This window comes from Diplotaxodon limnothrissa, linkage group LG17, assembly GCF_057381915.1.
Source record: "Diplotaxodon limnothrissa isolate DT_005_m linkage group LG17, D_limnothrissa_male_GT1.1, whole genome shotgun sequence".
Lineage (NCBI taxonomy): Eukaryota > Metazoa > Chordata > Actinopteri > Cichliformes > Cichlidae > Diplotaxodon > Diplotaxodon limnothrissa.
Genome location: NC_140612.1, coordinates 41,575,667 through 41,592,704, shown reverse-complemented (window position 1 = coordinate 41,592,704; position 17,038 = coordinate 41,575,667). Strand labels below are relative to the sequence as shown.

At 45.5% G+C, this 17,038-nt stretch overlaps 1 protein-coding gene across 1 annotated transcript; it reads right to left on the bottom strand.

Annotated features, from left to right (window-relative positions):
• Positions 1–649: 649 nt before the first annotated feature.
• mkrn1 (makorin, ring finger protein, 1) lies at positions 650–16,092 on the bottom strand. The gene is made up of 8 exons (XM_085375706.1): positions 15,970–16,092; positions 15,215–15,346; positions 5,798–5,979; positions 5,271–5,494; positions 3,897–4,111; positions 3,103–3,213; positions 2,540–2,684; positions 650–2,221 (listed from the first exon to the last, which is right to left on the bottom strand). The coding sequence occupies exons 1-8, from the start codon at positions 16,041–16,043 to the stop codon at positions 2,009–2,011; spliced, it is 1,296 nt and encodes a 431-aa protein (XP_085231832.1). The 5' UTR covers positions 16,044–16,092; the 3' UTR covers positions 650–2,008.
• Positions 16,093–17,038: the final 946 nt, after the last annotated feature.

Here is a 17,038-nt window from a genome sequence, read left to right as displayed (position 1 = left end):
CGATGCTGCGCGCTGTAATTTTGGTCAGCCAGCCAAAAAGTAAAAATAAAAAAAAGCTTTCCTAAATAAAGGTTTGTATGACTTTGGGTGGCAAGGAGGTTACGAAACGATCGATACGCAACCGTAAACCGCCTGTTATTTGGGACAAATTCATTACAACAGCACATGAAAAGAAGTCTGTGGACACCCCCAGTTTGAATCTCCACACAAAAAGGGCCATAAGAGTTTGACCAGCAGCTGGTTTACACATTTAGCACCATCAGCTTCCGGCGCCCCCCGTGTGCGGCAGCCTGTTACAGCAGCTCTGCTCATTCTGAGTTTCTTTCTTTCTTATCTTTTCTTCTCGTAATTTTTTATAACTAATAAAGGTTATCTTATCTTATCGGAAATATTCATTAGAATTTCAAGAACATTTTTAAATGTCTCGCAACTGAAGGAATTCTGCACCGAAGGCTGTTCAAGAACTCCAGCAAGCAGAGACGTCAGGCACAGGCTGGAGGACAATTATCCAAAACACATTAAAGTAAAGCTAAATGAGAGTTGTTGTTTTATATCGCACAAAAGTGACAAAGGCTGAAATTTGTTCTTAAAAACAGCTACTAATCAGAATCAGAGTAAAGCTGATCCATGAACGAAGTCGACACAGCAGGAAGATTTTTAAACTTTAATGTCAAGTTAAGATGGATGGCTGTGGAACATTGAAAACACTCATTTCAGTATAAACATATGCATTCCAGTGGCATTCAACAAGTCAGCACCAGCTGTCAGGAGTGTGGGTCAGCGTCTCAGCTTCAAGGCTTACTGAAGTCCGTTTGAGCTCAAGCAGTGACTTTGGAGCTGGTTCTGGGAGGGCTTGCTCTGCGCTACCTCGAGGCCCCGGGGTTGGGGTTAGAGGCTGGTAGTTTTCAAAAGTGTCCATGCTTACATCATTTATCTGACCGATACTGCAGCTGGCACGTACGGGGCAAATACTCTCCTCATGTCCAAATACAGGTGATCACCCACAGACCGCTCCGTCGGGTGCACGGGGTTAGCAGACGCTTCGGTTATTGAGCAGCTCACGAACTCTGTCCACTAGTGGCTTCGACACACTTGCGTTTTGTTCAGTAGTACTGCTGTAACAGTGAGAATCACACTGATGTGTCAGAGAGATCTGAGCTCAACGTCTCAGGTGAGAAACAGGCGACACGGAGCCTCAGGAGGGTTTCCTGAAGAACCTTTGTTCAGCTGCCATCAGTCACAATGTGGACCTAATTTGTTCCAAACAACAAACTCCTTTGTTTGCTCTGAGTTTTTGGAGCTGTTCAATAAGTGAAGCCTGACGGTAACAAAGACGCCCGTCCTGCATCAGGACACTTTAGTCCATCGTTTGGATTTTCTACAGTTTATGTTGAGGTATAAAATGCTTTAATGGCGTGAACTGTAGGAAATATGTGGCGGTGGAAGATGTCGTCATTACAGCTAATTTATTAACCATCTGCACAATATATTTGCTGTCATCAGCGTTCATAAAGAAAAAGATTGGGATCTTCAAAAACCATCTATAAAATCTTACAACACGGCCTCACGATTACAGTAAATGGTGCCGAGTAAGCTCGAGTGTAAAGTCTCAGGATTATGTACAAACACCTGGCTAGATAAGAAGTCAAACCCTCGCCCACAAATAAACTTGACAATTTTTATTATTTGAAGAAAGTTATAAGCTTTGTTAAATTTTATACCGAGTTCTTTTATCGTTTCCTTTTAACATGAACCACACGAGAAAGACTCACAAGAATAAATGTCTAGAAAATGTTTAGCACGAGTGCACCGACTTGTTGGTTTTTCCTTTTTTTTTGTTTTTTAAATATTTTAGAAGTTCATTATTAATGGCCTGCTTAAAGGCACTGCCACAATACAGGGGTGGAGGGAAAGCTACTGTCCATCACTCGCACAAGACAGTCCATTCTAGTGTCTAGTATATACGGGGAGGTGAGGGGTGGATGTAGGGCGCCGGCGGTCGGGGCTGCTATAGGTAAATCTCATAGAAATCGTCCAGCTCCTCATGAAACAAGTCCCACTCGTCCTCTGAATCAGTCACCTCGTCGTCGGTTCCCGCGGCGAGCAGCATGAGGAGCATGTCGCTCAGCTCGAACGTTACCATCTCCTCGTCCTCGTTGTCGAAGGAGTCGGTGCTTTCCCGCTCGTCGAGGATGTCCCACAGCGGCGTTCGCCTCGAGTTCTGAAAGGAACCGCAAGAAAACTAAAACGAAACACATTTGTGCTTTTAACCATGTGGACACAGTGTAGCCACGGTTTCCTATTTTTATTTCACGGCTGCTTCTAATGTTTCCTGCACCATCGTCACCATCGTCGCCTTCCTTCCTTCCTTCCTTCCTTCCCTCCCAGTGGTTGTAGCGTTCCCTCTACAACACACCTACTGCTCGTGCCCCACCTCCCCCACCCCCCCCACCCCACTCCCTTGCAGTGGGTGTCCAGAGCAGAAGATAAACACACTCTCCTGTCCGGCTATGATATGAAAGAGTTCAGAAAAAGTTACCCGGTTCCTGCTGTTGGATCCAGTCTGTCTTCGCTGAGGCTGAGCTTCCTCCAGCCGCCCGTCAGGAAAGGCGTGCTTGTAGAAGCAGTTTGAGCCAAAGGGGCACGTTCCACGACCCTCGTCAAAGTATCGGCATGGTTTACTTCTGGAGAAGGCAAAGAGGAAACCAGAGAATAAAGATGCCGTCTCGACAGCTCACACTAGGACAGCTAATCCTCGTGTGTTTCAGTTTCCGATCACGACTCCCCACACTGTGCGCTCACCATCCCACTGCTGTGTCTCTGATCACAGCTTCCTATTCAAAAATCTGCTTCTTCTTCCTGCAGGTTTTATAACTTGCTGTCGTCGGCCAGCTGCAGAGTTATAAAACCTGCCTTAAAGCTTCAGCTTCAGTCCTGCTCCTACTGCATTCTCGTTTAGTTTAGTCAAACTAAAGATGAACAACAACTCTGTGTCACCGTTTCCCACACTACACAATATGTTGTGTATACATGAGATGGTGCGACGCCTCGTTGCAGCAGCGATGCTCTTTAGTGAGTGTGGGCGTGTCATGCAAACCCTACCCCATGCCGTCTTTGTATTTCTGGATGAGTTTCTGCTTGTCGTCCTTATCTTCCACCCAGTACTCACTTGGGATGACAAAATTGGATGTGATTCGACACTCTGGACAAGACCTGCCCCAAAAAAGAAAAAGAAAGATTATTTTTGTTTTGACCCAGTCTCATTGTCTGACAATATAAAATGGCTTTAAGTGACTATTGTTGTGATTAATATTTATATAAATAAAATGGACCTGAATAAAGCACAGCAAGCATGCACTCACACTAGAACAGCTGGGGATCAAACCATCATCCTGTTGGTTCAGACAACCTGCTCCACCCTGAGAGCAGGGTTAGCAGCCACAGACCTCGGCTAGTGTCGCATTGAACGAGCTGATGTTTTCTTGACAGATCTGCGATGAACCTGATGTTTTCTATAAGCATCGTTTTGCCTATAGATATTTTTGCATTCCACTTTCTGCAGCTACATATTTAAAGAGCCTTTAAAGAGTGGACACTCGGGTGTGTGAGCTGGCTGTAGCTCAGGAGGTGGAGCAGCTCATCTCGGTTTGATCCCTGGCTGCTGTCAAAAATCCTCACGCTCCCATCCTTGCTAGTATGAATGAGTGAACGAGGCAAGTTGTATAAATGCTTTGAGCGCTCAGGTAGAGGAGAAAAGCGCCTAAAGAACCCTTTACAAAGGCTGGAACTGTCCACCCTGACCAGCTGTGAAACAACAAGCTCTGATGTCCTGCAGACTCTTACTCCACACCCACAATGTCACTTCCACTTTGTCCACAACAGACTGAAGCACTTACTTGATGATTTTGCTCTCAAACTGCTTGGCACTCCTCCACTTGCGAATGCACTTCAGACAGTAGCAGTGGTTGCAGTTGGAGAGGATGCCAAAGCGGCGCTCGCTAAGGTTGACCTTCTCAAACACCACCTCCATGCACACGCCGCACATCATGTCCTTGCTGCGCTGGATGGCAAATGATATCTCCATGTCTTTCTCATGGGCTTCAATGCACGCCTACAACAGGGAATGACCTTCAGTAAGCTGAGGAATCAACACAGAGGCCTTCACTGCATGCAGAACATTTCTGGCTTTAATCAGCTTCTTGTAAGTTGGGCGGTGTTTTGTCAGACTGCATTCAGGCAGGAGTAACACAGAGGACGGGTTGAAGAATCTTAAAAAGAAATCCACGGCTGCATTTACACACACTCATGGGCACGAATGTGGAGGGGACCAACTGGAAACACAAGCTCACATACATATACGCCCACCTACAGTTAGTGAAATGTCCCCTTTGAAGCCCACCACAACCAGAGCTTATCTATGTTTTTACATGCTGCCATTTTTGGGAGCATTTCAAGCTACCGTACATCAATACAACCATTATGTCCCAGATTTTAATAATATGTTTGCATTAAGCCCATAGTAACGACATAAATTGCAAAAAAAAGTGCAATAACCTACAAAAAAATGGAAAATCTTTTTTTTGCACATATTTCTAGTTAGAGAAACGTCGGAGGGACGTCCCTCAAGACTGTTACGCAAAAAAGTCGCACAAAATAGTTTCCAAGTGCAGGAAATTTATTGCGAGTGTCTTCATAGTTTCATTTTTGGGATACACTAATTTTTATCAACTGCAGGAAAACAAACAAACAAAAAAACCCAAAAAACAAAACCAGCATAAAAAAAAAAAAATACGTTTCCCACGAAAAATGACACTTCCAGTTTCTGCAGGTAAGGGCAGACGTGTGATAGTTCGCGCTGACATTTATTCTAACGTAGGAAGTGCTACGAACAGCTGATCAGATCAGATGTTTCTGGATTATAATGTTTTTGTTGTTGTCAGCGCTTTTTACATGATTTTTGCAAAGCAGTTTGTGGAAGGAAACTGCGACCCGGGACAAGCTGAATCCATCTTACACAAGTACAACTGCTCCACTTTCACATGCAAAAACAATAATAATAATAACAATAACAATAATAATAGCAGCCTATGTGGTTGCAATTCCACCAGGATTTTAAAATCGTTGCGTAAAATGGGGCGTGCACGCTCCGAAGGTTTAAGTAAGGTGCGTCTCAATGATGGTTTCCATCATCGAGTTTGTGCAATAAAACGATTGCAGAAAGACGGTGATGGAATTTGTGCACCACCAGCAGGCCGTGCTGTAACGGTTACCTTGGTATGCTCTGAGCGCTGAGTGTTGTCAGAGGGGTGGAGCACCTGGAGGCCACACATGTCACACACATCGCCATGGAGATAAGCACAGTTGATTCCATAGCGGCACTCTCCAACAGCAGCATACGGACAGAGCTGCTTCCTCAAATCTTCGTTGTCCAGCGCAGGATCACGGTCAAGCTCCTCAATGAGAGGGACTGTGCTCTCCACAGTCGCTGGCTCAGCTGCACACACACACACACACACACACACACACACCTGAAGTTCCTCTGCGTTTTCAGATGGAGCACAGCATCCTTAAAGTGGAGCATTTTGAGCTTCACATTCTTTGCATGTTCATAGTTGTTCCTGGAGCTCAACCCTCGCGGGCTGGCAGGCTGGGCGCCGCACACATTATTTGGGTTTAAATGTCAGGAAAACAAAACACCGATGTGACAGCATGTGTGCATAATTAAGTTGTTTCCCCCATAACAGCAAAAGCATCAGCATTAGTAGGCATCGTGATGTTATCAATCCTGACTGCTCACCACGTCCACAGTAGGGCTGTCCTGGAACAAACTCTGCAGCATTGACCCAGTCAGGCACCACTGGTCCAGGCGTCGGCCCACTGGGCTCAGGATCTGCTGGACTGGGCAGCGAGACGGAGGCGAGCGGCAGCGTCTGGGAGGCTGGCAGTTCCTCGTTCTTTACTGGTTTAGAGTGTTCAAACCTGAAGAACGACAACGTCACACCAGGACTGTTACAGTGTAGCAGTAAACAAACAACACATCGCTTCTTGTTACATTAATCAGAAGGTTGGTTCAGTCCTGGCTCCTCGTAGTAGGACAAGACTAAACTCCAACTTGTTTCTGATGCATCTAAGGGTAGAGCACCCACTCTGAGTCTGGGACAAGTCGCTGCCCCAAGTGGAGGAGCTTAATAACAATACACCAGGTTTAGTCATTCACATAATTACATTCAGGTGTTCCATCACTGGAGGCACAGGTGTATAAAATCAAGCAGCCAGGCCAGCAAACTGCTTCCACAGACATCTGTGAAAGAACGGGTCGCTTTCAGGAGCTCCGTGAATTCTAGCATGGTACCGTGATGGGAGGTCACCTGTGCAAGAGTCTAATCGGCAAGTTTCCTCATTACTACAGTGGTATTATTACCACGTGGACGCGATTGGGAATGACAGCAACTCAGCCACAAAGTGGTCAGTAGGGCTACAACTAAAATGATTTTGGTTGCCGACTAATCTGCCGATTTGTCTTTGATTAGTCAATGATTATTTTATTCTCTCTCATCTCCGCTTCCTGTGGACAAACCTGCTGTTCTAGGATCCAGTACCTCACCTGCTCCGCCCACCTGTGAGGATCAGCCTCTCGTCCCGAAGCAAATTAGATAATCATCCAGGAAACATCAATTTGAAAATAACCGAATGTATTTTAAATATTACTTAATGTGATAGTCAGAATAAAAAAAATATGAAGTTATACAAATTAAAGTGCTAGTAATATGAATAAAAAAGGTGCCAACAGGAACTAAAACGGCTTCTGTCCGAAAGTTTTTTCAGTCCAAAACAACAAGTTTCCAAAGTTCAGGAATCTCGATTGCAGTGGAGAAGCTCTGGAGGGAGGCTCGCTCTTATCTTTGATGTTCCCAGCTGCTGCTGATAAAGATTCTCTGTCATGACTTCAGCCATTTGAGAGCTGCATGAGCCTCTTTACAGGACAAACTCATCTAGAGCAGGGCGACCAAAAATATTTATCTCGATATACATTTGAAAATTTGCGATAACGATATAACTGATGATATAAGTGACATGAGACAAAATACTTTACAACTCCTGAACTTTATTAGTGCAAAAAAAAAAAAACAAACAATCAATGTATTTTCACTTAAACAAGCAGCTGTTTAAGTGCATTAAAGTTATGTAAAAAATTAACAGTGCAAATGCAAATTCCTTGCTGACAGAAATTGGCCGACATATCCTCAGCAAATCAAATCAGTTTTATTGTCACATCACATGTGCAGGTACACTGGTACAGCACATGTGAGTGAAATTCTTGTGTGCGAGCTTCACAAGCAACAGAGTTGTTTTACGTTATTGTATTTTGCACAAGCAAAATATAAGAATGGCTACATCTGAGACTAACAAATATATGTACAATATATAATAGTATATGCATTACTGGATGTGTATACTAAATGTGTTTTTCTACGTGTGTGTGTGTGTGTGTGCACATATTTTACAAATTAAATAGAGTAAACAATAAATAAAATATATAAAATATACAGAGTTGAATATGTGCAAAACAAGTGGCATTTATATACAGTGTGGAGTGCATAATGTTGAAGTTCCAGTAGTGAAGCTGAGGTGTCTATGACGTGTTCAGCAGTCTGATGGCCTGGTGGAAGAAGCTGTCTCTCAGTCTGCTGGTACGGGACCGGATGCTGCAGAACCTCCTTCCTGATGGAAGCAGTCTGAACAGTTTATGGCTGGGGTGACTGGAGTCCTTGATGATCCTCCCCGCTTTCCTCAGGCAGCGCTTCCTGTAGATGTCCTGGAGGGAGGGAAGCTCACCTCCAATTATCCGTTCAGAGCACCGCACTACTCGCTGGAGAGCTTTGTAGTTGTAGGCGGTGCTGTTGCCATACCAGGTGGTGATGCATCCAGTGAGGATGCTCTCAATGGCACAGTGATAGAAGGTCCTGAGGATGCGGGGGCTCATGCCGAATCTTTTCAGTCTCCTGAGAAAGAAGAGGCGCTGCTGCGCCTTCTTCACTGTTTTGTTTGTGTGTACTGACCACGTAAGATCCTCAGCCAGGTGTACTCCAAGGAACCGGAAGCTGCTCACTCTCTCCACAGCAGCGCCGTTGATGGTGATGGGGGTGTGTACTTCTCTGCACCTCCGGAAGTCCACTATCAGCTCCTTTGTCTTTGCGACGTTGAGGGTGGGATGGTTGTCTTGACACCAGTGGGTCAGGGCGCTGACCTCCTCCCTGTAAGCCGTCTCATCACCGTTGGTGATAAGACCCACCACTGTAGTGTCGTCCGCAAACTTCACAATGATGTTGGAGTTGTTAGTGGCTGTGCAGTCGTAGGTGTAGAGTGAGTACAGGAGAGGGCTCAGTACACACCCCTGTGGAGCACCAGTGTTCAGTGTGACGGGGGATGAGGTGATGCTGCCCAGTCTGACCACCTGGCGTCTGTCAGACAGGAAGCTAAGGATCCAGCTGCAGAGGGAGCTGCTCAGTCCTAGATCCTGCAGTTTCCTGTCCAGCTTCGAGGGAACGATGGTATTGAATGCTGAGCTGTAATCTACAAACAGCATCCTCACATACGTGTCTCTCTTCTCCAGGTGTGACAGGGCAGTGTGTAGTGTCAGGGCTATGGCATCATCAGTGGACCTGTTGTGGCGGTATGCGAACTGTAGAGGGTCCAGTGAGTCGGGTAGTGCAGAGCAGATGAAGTCCCTGACCAGCTTCTCGAAGCATTTGCGCACGATGGGGGTCAGGGCTACAGGTCGCCAGTCGTTTAATGAGGAGATGGTGGAGGATTTGGGTACAGGGACGATGGTGGCCATTTTGAAGCAGGCTGGGACTACAGACAGAGAGAGGGAAAGGTTGACGATGTGCGTGAACACTCCAGCCAGCTGAGCCGCGCATGACCTGAGGACGCGGCCGGGAATCCCGTCCGGACCAGTAGCTTTGCGTGCGTTCACCTTCCTGAAGCACTTCCGCACATCCTCCTCAGACACAGTGTGCGCACTGACGTCATCCGCGGTGCGCACACTGTCCGGTCTCATGGTGTTCGCTGTGTCGAATCTAGCGTAGAATACGTTTAGATCCTCACACAGAGAGGCCGTGGTCTGCGGTGTGCTGGTTTTCCCTCTAAAGTCTGCGATCGTGTTTAGTCCCTGCCACATACTCCGAGGGTTGTCAAACTGTTGCTCCACCCTGTCCCTGTACTCACGTTTGGCTGCTTTGATCGTCTTCCGGAGTTGGCAATGTGCGTGTTTGTAGTCCGATGTGTTCGCGGAGGCAAAGGCGGTGCTCCGTGCCGCGCGAACATCTCCGTTAATCCAGGGTTTTTGATTTGGGAAGGATTTAACTGTTCTGGCTGGGACGACATCTTCCACGCATTTCCTGATAAATCCACAGACTGAGTCTGTGTACTCGTCGATGTCTTTAGCAGCCACGTGAAACATTTCCCAGTCCGCGTGATCAAAACAGTCCCGCAGCGCAGACTCCGGCTGGTCCGACCAACAGTGCACCGCCCTCCGGGTTGGAGCTTCCTGTTTCAGCTTCTGCCTGTAGGCAGGCAGGATCAGGATGGAGCGGTGATCTGATTGGCCGAATGGGGCACGAGGGAGGGCTTTGTATGCATCCCGGAAAGAGGTGTAGCAGTGGTCAAGTAGCCGATCTCCACGGGTGTTAAAATGGATGTGTTGGTGGAGTTTGGGTGAGACTTTCTTCAGGTTTCCCTTATTAAAGTCTCCGGCTGTGATAAACGCTGCCTCTGGGTGTGCGGTTTCCTCGCTGCTGATTGCGCTGTACAGTTCCCTGAGTGCACGGTCAGTGTCGGCTTGTGGGGGAATGTAAACAGCCGTAATAATCACTGCTGTAAATTCCCTCGGTAGCCAGAATGGCCGGCACTTAATCATCAGGTACTCCAGGTCCGGTGAGCAGAAGGATTTGACCGGGTGCACGTTCGCATAATCACACCAGCTGTTGTTGATCATGAAACATACACCACCGCCTCTGCTTTTCCCAGTAAGATCCTGTGACCTGTCCGCGCGGTGCACGGAGAACCCCGGTAGTTGTATTGCGGAGTCCGGTACTTTGTCCGATAGCCAGGTTTCTGTGAGGCAGATCACGCAGCAGTCCCGCATCTCTCGCTGGAATGAGATCCGTGCCCGAAGCTCGCACAGCTTGTTCTCCAGAGACTGCACATTAGCCAGTAATAAACTGGGTAACGGTGGTCTGTAAGTGCGCCGTCTCAGTCGAACCAGAACGCAAGATCTTCTCCCTCTGCGTCGGCGTTTGCGGCCTCCAGGGCCAGAGAACAAAGATGTCTCACGTGAGATGAATGGGGGGTCTGCAAACGGAGGGTCCGTGTTGCAAAACTTGAACTCCGGAAAGTGATTGGAAAGTCCGTCTTTTATGTCCAGTAAGGTTTGTCGGTCGTACACAAGGAGACAAGTGCTGCTCGTGAAAAAATAAAGGAAAAGTAAAATTAAACACAAAAAACAGCTGTTGCTTGGGGGAGCTCGCGACGAGGCTGCCATGCATTATATGCATGTATGCCGTGCACATAAAATCGTTTCGAGGTCAGTAAACACAACCAGAGTTCATACATCATAAGGCACACGGGATTATAAGGGGCTCTGTCGACTTTCAGAAAAATCAAAGGATTGATTTTAAGTGCGCCGTATTTTCCAAACAACACGGTAATAACGACGGCCCGCTAGCATGCGCTACCAAAAATAGTGCTTTGTTGTGTATCTGACGGACGAAAGCTAAACCAGTTCCACACCAGTGAAGCTGCAGCATTTTTACAAACCAGTTCAGGTTCATCTGTTTCATTCAACGATCCGCTTTCGCTCTTCTCGTTCTGCGTCGCAGCCATGTGCGTATGAAAACAAAGGCACTGCACATGCGCGTTTTACCCATATTCTATCGTTATATTTCATTTTCTTGTCGTTGCCCAACGTTACACCGGTATTACCGTGAACGGGATGATATGGCCCAGCCCTAAACTCATCCATACGCCTGTGCTTCATACTAACAGAACAGAATAAGAAAAGACTGTTACTGATCACATCATGGTTTCTCAGACGGTGTAGTGTTCAATTAAACTGTCTAATAAGTAAACAGCTGATTTAATTAATGAAATACATAAATACTTCATTAATTTAAACCTTTTTTGAAATTATTGATAAGGTTCCACCCACAGATTAACCTCCTAGCGTTAGCCCTGGTGGTAGGCCACATTTAAAAGGGGAATAAATAAATAAATAAATAAATAAATAAATAAATAAATAAATAAGCAGCGTCGGGGCACGCTGGGGCAAATAGGGTGCAGAGGTCACAAACCTCCTGCTGAGTCAGTCACTGCAGACCTCCAAACTTCTTATGGTCTTCAGATTAACCCAAGAACCGTGCGCAGAGAGTTTCATGATAGGGCGAGCAACAGCATCAAGTGCAATGCAGTGGTGTAAAACACGTGCTTCCACGTGTGGAGATGTGTTCTCCGCAGTGAGGAATGGTAAGGGGTTGTTTTTCAAGGTCCCTTAGTGACAGGAACTCTGGACAATGTCATGCTCCTAACTTTGCAGGAACAGTTTGGAGATGAGCCCTTTATGTTCCAACATGACTGTGCACGAAGAACGCTCCATAAAGACATGGATGAACGAGTTTGGTGCAGAAGAACTTGACTGGCCTGCACAGAAACCTGACCTCAACCCGATAAAACACTTTTGCAATGAATTATAAAGCGCAGACTGCGATCCAGGCCTTCTCGTCAAACATCGGTGTCTGACCTCGCTTCTGGAGAACAGTCAAAAATTGTTGCTGTTATGGTTGCAAAGGGAGGGCTGACATTAAAGCCTATAGATTAAGAACAGGATGTCAGTGAAGGAGACAAGTGAATCCTTTTGGCAGTATAGTTTATCTCATTCTCCCATCCTGGTCACACGTGGTGGGACTTGACAAACTGGGACTGTCTGCAGAAAACCCACAAAATTGGGTTTTATCTGCCGGACATGTTTGGCCCCTTATCTGAAGAATCACTGAAACTTGTTCACGCTGCTGCCCGCCTGCTACTCCATCAGCCATCAACAGGAGTAACAATGTTAGGATGCCGTCAACCTAGACACCCAAAATCATATTTTCTTCACAATAGAATATAGAAGAAATATCACATTTTTAAATTGAGCAATGAACAGTAATAATTGTTTAAATTTGATGGCAGCAACACAGAATCAGACTCTTAGTGTCGTTGCAGCAGTAAAAGACTGAAGAACCAAACTCAGGGGGAATTCTCTCAGTGCAAAAAACGAGCGTCAAATTAAGTTAACAAAAAGAAAAAAGTTAAACGGGCTGATTCTTGTACAGCACTTTACTCTCCAGGAGCTTCATACAACATCCCACACAAGCATTTTCTTCTATGCTTTAAGTGCTTTCTAGCTAACATTCACACTCTGATGGAGGCAACGGAGAGCAACTTGGGGTTAATATCTAACAAAGGCTATTTGGCATATAGACTGGGGGAGCCAGGGATTGAACCACCAACCTTCCATCAGTAGATGACCTGCTCTACCTCCTTAGATGCAGTGGCAGCAGCTGGCTGGCAAACACACACAATTCTATTTTGCACTAGTCCCCATTAATGCAAACACCAACGGAGTAAACACTGTACATAAAAGGTTAAATTGGATATGATTGTCTTTAACTTAGCAGCATCCAGGATGGTGATGGCTGAGGGATAAGAGCTCTCATGAAGGATTTTATTCATGTTCTTGAGATAATCTGAGCTTTGTGGTTCTTTAACCTCCTGGCGTCCACATATGTGGACATCACATTTTGTGTTGTCTAGACCAAAACACTAAATTTTGCTCTGCAAGGGCCTGATATGCACTTACATACTGCCACTGTTCTATCGAAGTTTTAAACGAATATGAGGCTCTCATTTTTCTTAGATACAAAAAAATCAGGTTTAAAAAAAAAAAAAAAAAAAAATCTGTTAATTCTTTGTTTTTACATTCATCGGGTCCCAATATGTCCAAATATCAAAGAGAAATTTAAAATGTATGCCATGGAAGAGCTCAGGTCTTAGGAGGTTAAGTAAAGGGAGCCAGCAGCCAGCTATGCACTGGGCGACATATGTAAGCCCGTGGAGCCCTTTCTCCTGTGCAGCTGGAGCTCCGTGCACAGAGACAGTAGGTATACTCTACTGTGCGCCCAAAGATTTGCCTCCCTGTAACATCATCTAGCCTTTGCAAGAGCAGCAGAGAGACTTCTACAGCGAGATCTAAAACTCTTCATTACATTATTGCTTCATTATAACTGGGACAGAGATCACATGGTAAACATGACTTTGAACGAAAGCAGCCAAATTTCAGGTAAGGCTATTTGTAAGCCTCACACACACTTTCCATTCCATAATTTGTTGGCGTTAAAACGTCCCTGTGGCTCTCCTTTTACCTGTGTTCAGAATTGCACAAACTCAGTCCTACCTGTGCCATCTCTGAACAACTGCATGCATCAGGTACAAATCGTGCACCGTGACTCAATGTGAGCTCAACATGGCATCATCGTGCTTTTCTGGTGCTTTCTTTAGTCATTTACTGAGTAAATCTTAATTACCAGCACATTTGCTGCTTTTGTTACTTTATGCATCTTTTTCTCCCCTTGATGGTTTTTTCTCCTTTCTGTTAGACTAGCTCAGAGCACAACCAGACTATTCCTAGACTGTGGAGTGTTGAATAAGTGGGGAGGGGAGGGCGCTGTGCTGAGGCAATGCATAAAGAAATGAGAGGAGGGAGCTGCAGCACAGTGAACCTGGGGAACCCAGCAACAGAGAGAAACAGAGACACAGAGATGGAGCATTATGCAATTGCCATGCAGGCTGCAGTGCACCCTGTCTGGCCCTGGGGGCCGCAGAAGAGAAAGCAGCAGAGAGACAGACACAGTGAAAGAACAAAACAGAGTGCATCACAATAGATAGAGCCCAGGGAATTCAACCTTAATAAACCCCCACAGCGAGAGTCTTTCTCTGGACTCTCAATGCAGGGTGCGAAGGCCTGTGGAGCCTCCAAAATAACGAGAGCACCTCCATGGTGCAGCTCAATCACAGGTATGGATGAATGTGACTTAACAACAACAACACACACAACAGTAACTCAGTACTACATAGCAACCTGAGGATTTCATAAAGGCAAAAATGCTATTAAAGAAAGATGCGAGTATGTGTGAAACCGCTGTGCCCCTGCTGCTGCTGGGGTCCTCACACTGACTCACCAGCTCAGAGGATCTAACTGGAGCAGACACTGGCTCTACGAGGCGGCTGGGAGCCTAATCCACTTTTCAAAAACACCTCTGCATGTTTGAGCCTCGTTAGTATGTATACATGTTGTTGTTTATTAATATAATACAAACATGCTGTGTACTAAAACAAAGCAGGGCTGAAACAATCTTCATCTTGTTAACAAAGGTTTTGATCTGTACAACTGTATTTTCATTAAAACTGAGAAGAACAGAAGGAAAGTGCCTGGAAACATATTGTTGTACATTTTGTTTATATTTAGCTGCTCACCTCTTTCATTCTTTCTGCAGCAGTAACAATAAATAATAACTTATTCAATCTAAAGCAATCAGAACGCTGGGAATTGGAAAATTCACCATCTTCAATGGTCAATATAAATAATCGAATGCTTGTACGTACTTATGTATAAATAAAAAAATATTCACTAACATTTAAATTAAAACAGAACCGCCACAAGTCCTTCTACAAGATAAACTCCAAACAAGTCATACTCTGTCAGATTTTAATTAGATTTGTCCATGCATGTTCTGAAACTGTCATCCTACTAATCTGGGCCTCTGAAGGCAGAGTCCCACCGTGTAAAATACACAGCACGACCCAGGCAGTCATTTTAAATACAAGAGTTCATGCAGTAAAACAGCAGGTCCTCGTGTGTGATTCTGACCCACATAAAGCTGCCACACACACAGACCAACAACATGTTGACATTAAGGCGCAGTCTCGGGTGTCACATCTACTTGAGGGGGACACTTCTGAGAAGCCCTGCTAGCAAACCCGCTATGCTGCCACTTTTAGAAAGCAGCTCAGCTCTCAGCTGAAAACACGTTGCAGGGCCGCTGCGTCGCAGCACGAACATGCAAGCTCGGTTTCGCTCAGGTGCACATTCCTGCTCTGGTGTCAGTTCAGTCTTTACCTGCAACGGTCCCCAAACGCGCAGTTTCCCTTCTGAAAGAATTTGCAAATCATGCTGGCAGGTTTGCTGCTGGTCAGGTCATGGGAATAACGACAGTTCTCCCCTTCTTTGCACAGACCGTGCATGAAATATCTGGAAATACAAAAGGAAATCAAAGTTTACTTAACACATGAAACAGCGTGTTTCCTTTTAGAGCCCAATGTCAGCGTTAAAAAGCAGCCAGCCCGTCACTTGGATGTAGGCGAATCAAATGCGTGTCGATGTCATCTTGTACTTTCATACTCATAACGCCATCGCGGTCATGTTTAAGGGACCGCGGCGCTAGCTTGGTCCGGATGTGAACCTAGCAGATGATGTGACACCGAAAGGCAACAACTAGTTAAAGCCGCTGGTTTAAACGCAGATTAGTTTGTTGGTTTTAATGTGAAACTAGTGAGAACTGCTAGCTGAGACTAGCTTCAGAGCTTTCGTCGAGGGGCTGCTGTGTGACACTAGCTTTACAGTTCAGCGTTGCCGATCCGATTGTCGAAAGCGTAGCTAGCAGGACGGCGGCTAAACTAGCACAGCAGGCTGCTGTGTGACCACAACACAGCGAACATGACAACATTACAGCTAGCTCCGCGAACAGCTGAGCGGACCCTTGAAAGACATTCCCGTCAATCACTCATAAGCTGCCCTGGCAGCGTTATTCTGGCGTCAAACGGCACGGTGTGCGATCGCCGTCTGAATGTGCTAGTTCTATTGTCTTGTCCTACCTGCAGGTTACGTGTTTTGTCCAACCGCCTGTTACTGCTGAAGCCGCCGTTGACGCTGCTGCTGCCTCCGCCATTGCTGTTTATGTTGAGAAGCTACAGCCGGATGTTCCGGACAGTTTCGCTCGAGCTCGGCATCTTTCGACTGTGGACAATTTAAGCCGAAGTTCACCGAAAAACCGTCTCCGTGCAGACTGCCGTCCACTACGCGGCACCGTTGGCAGGTTAGATGTTCGACCTTATAAATAATCAGGATCAGTCGAAGCAGGCGTCATTTCTATTAATCAAGAAGATGAACCAGGCTCGCAAAGTTCCATCAAATATTTGTATCTGTCTCATAGCATTTAATTTAACTGCAAAAGTTTTAGAAGTTTTTTATTGAAAATTATGCAGAAAATTATGCAGTTTAATGTCTCATTGCCCTCTGAAATGAAAGCATGGTACAAACACGCAAAAAAAAAAAGAAATCATGAAATCAACTTATGGACCAAAATATCTTCTAAGCTTTTGACTCATCAAAGTAGCCCCCTTTGGCAGATACCAGAATCGACACTCCACATCAGTTGGTGGCGCTAATGCACCATTTTGCTGTTTGCCAACCGCCAATAAACAATATAAAGAAGAAGAAACCTTATTAATCCCAGAGGGAAATTTAGTTGTCATAGCAGGAAATATACAACGAACATCAAGCGCTCACATAAAATGAGAGTAGAAACAGATTTATTGATAGATAAATAGATAAATATAGAGATATAGGTATGAATGTAAATATAAAAGGACAAATAAATGTTGTGGTGTACAAAGTGACAGGATGCACTGAGGTGTGATTCATTCTGTTCCACATGTGTGGACTGGTGGGAGGGTCATGGTCCATTGTTCACAGCAGATCTCACAGCTGAACACACCCGTGGCTCTTTCTACAACAGAAATCACCTTTGTCACAGCTTTCATGATCAAAATGCTCAGATTTCTTCATGTTGTCATGGTCTTTTTTAAACTTGGACATAGATGTAAATCATTTAGATGTTAACACAGCACAGCACGCCGCCACGACCGCCCAGCACACCGTGAC